The 742-nt window shown below is 63.9% G+C and overlaps 1 protein-coding gene across 1 annotated transcript in view; it reads right to left on the reverse strand.

Moving 5' to 3' along the window:
• Positions 1-736, reverse strand: part of KCTD8 (potassium channel tetramerization domain containing 8) — a 93828-nt gene extending 93092 nt beyond the window's left edge. The window contains exon 1 of the mRNA XM_017744645.1: positions 416-736. Within this exon, the coding sequence (XP_017600134.1) occupies positions 416-671 (256 nt within the window). The 5' untranslated portion in view covers positions 672-736. The remainder of the gene's footprint in view (positions 1-415) is intronic.
• Positions 737-742: the final 6 nt, after the last annotated feature.

A 742-nucleotide genomic window follows, 5' to 3' on the forward strand; every position in this document is an offset into this window, starting at 1 on the left:
CCCGCCCAGCGGGGCAGGGACACCCCCCGGGACCGTAGCCCCCCGATCCGTAACCAGCGACACTTTCCCCGGGACACCCCGACACATGGGGGCTGGCTCTCCCCTCGGCACTGAAAGGCGGGAGCAGCCCAGGCTGCCCCACGGAGTGTGTGTGGGGAAATACTCCCACGCCGAGCTCCGGACGGGGCATTTTAGGCAGTCCTGTCCCTCCCCCACAACGCGCAAAATGAAATTTGAACTATGGCGGTGCCAGAGCGGAGTGAGAGGAAAGGGGGCAGCCCCCAACTCTCTCCAGCTACATGTTGCTTTGGGACAGCAAGGGCTGAGGGTTGCGGCTGTACTTAAGGGTACACCGCCATGCACCCGCCGGGGACGGGGACGAGGGGGACGACACCGGGGTGCGGGCAGCACTTACTGAAGAAGATGTATTCGGTGTAGCTGCTCCAGATCTTGTCATCCCTGTACTGATTGATGAAGGCGGCGGTGCCAGTGGAGTTGCAAGCCACCATGTGGAAGCCCGCCTCGGAGAGCCGGTCGAAGGCTTGTTCCAGGTAGGTGAATTTGAGGTAAAAGCGGGAGGTGTACTTCTCGGGGGGCCGGTCGGGGTCACGGCTCTCGTTGAGGGTCTCTCCGAAGACCTCCTTGGCCAGGGCGAACCTACCGCACACCATGATGCGGGCGACGCGGCGGAACTTGGCGTCCGCCTGGTTGTCCCGCCCCGTGGTGTAGGAGCCGCGGTAGC

This window comes from Corvus brachyrhynchos, unplaced genomic scaffold (genome assembly GCF_000691975.1).
Source record: "Corvus brachyrhynchos isolate BGI_N302 unplaced genomic scaffold, ASM69197v1 scaffold17, whole genome shotgun sequence".
Lineage (NCBI taxonomy): Eukaryota > Metazoa > Chordata > Aves > Passeriformes > Corvidae > Corvus > Corvus brachyrhynchos.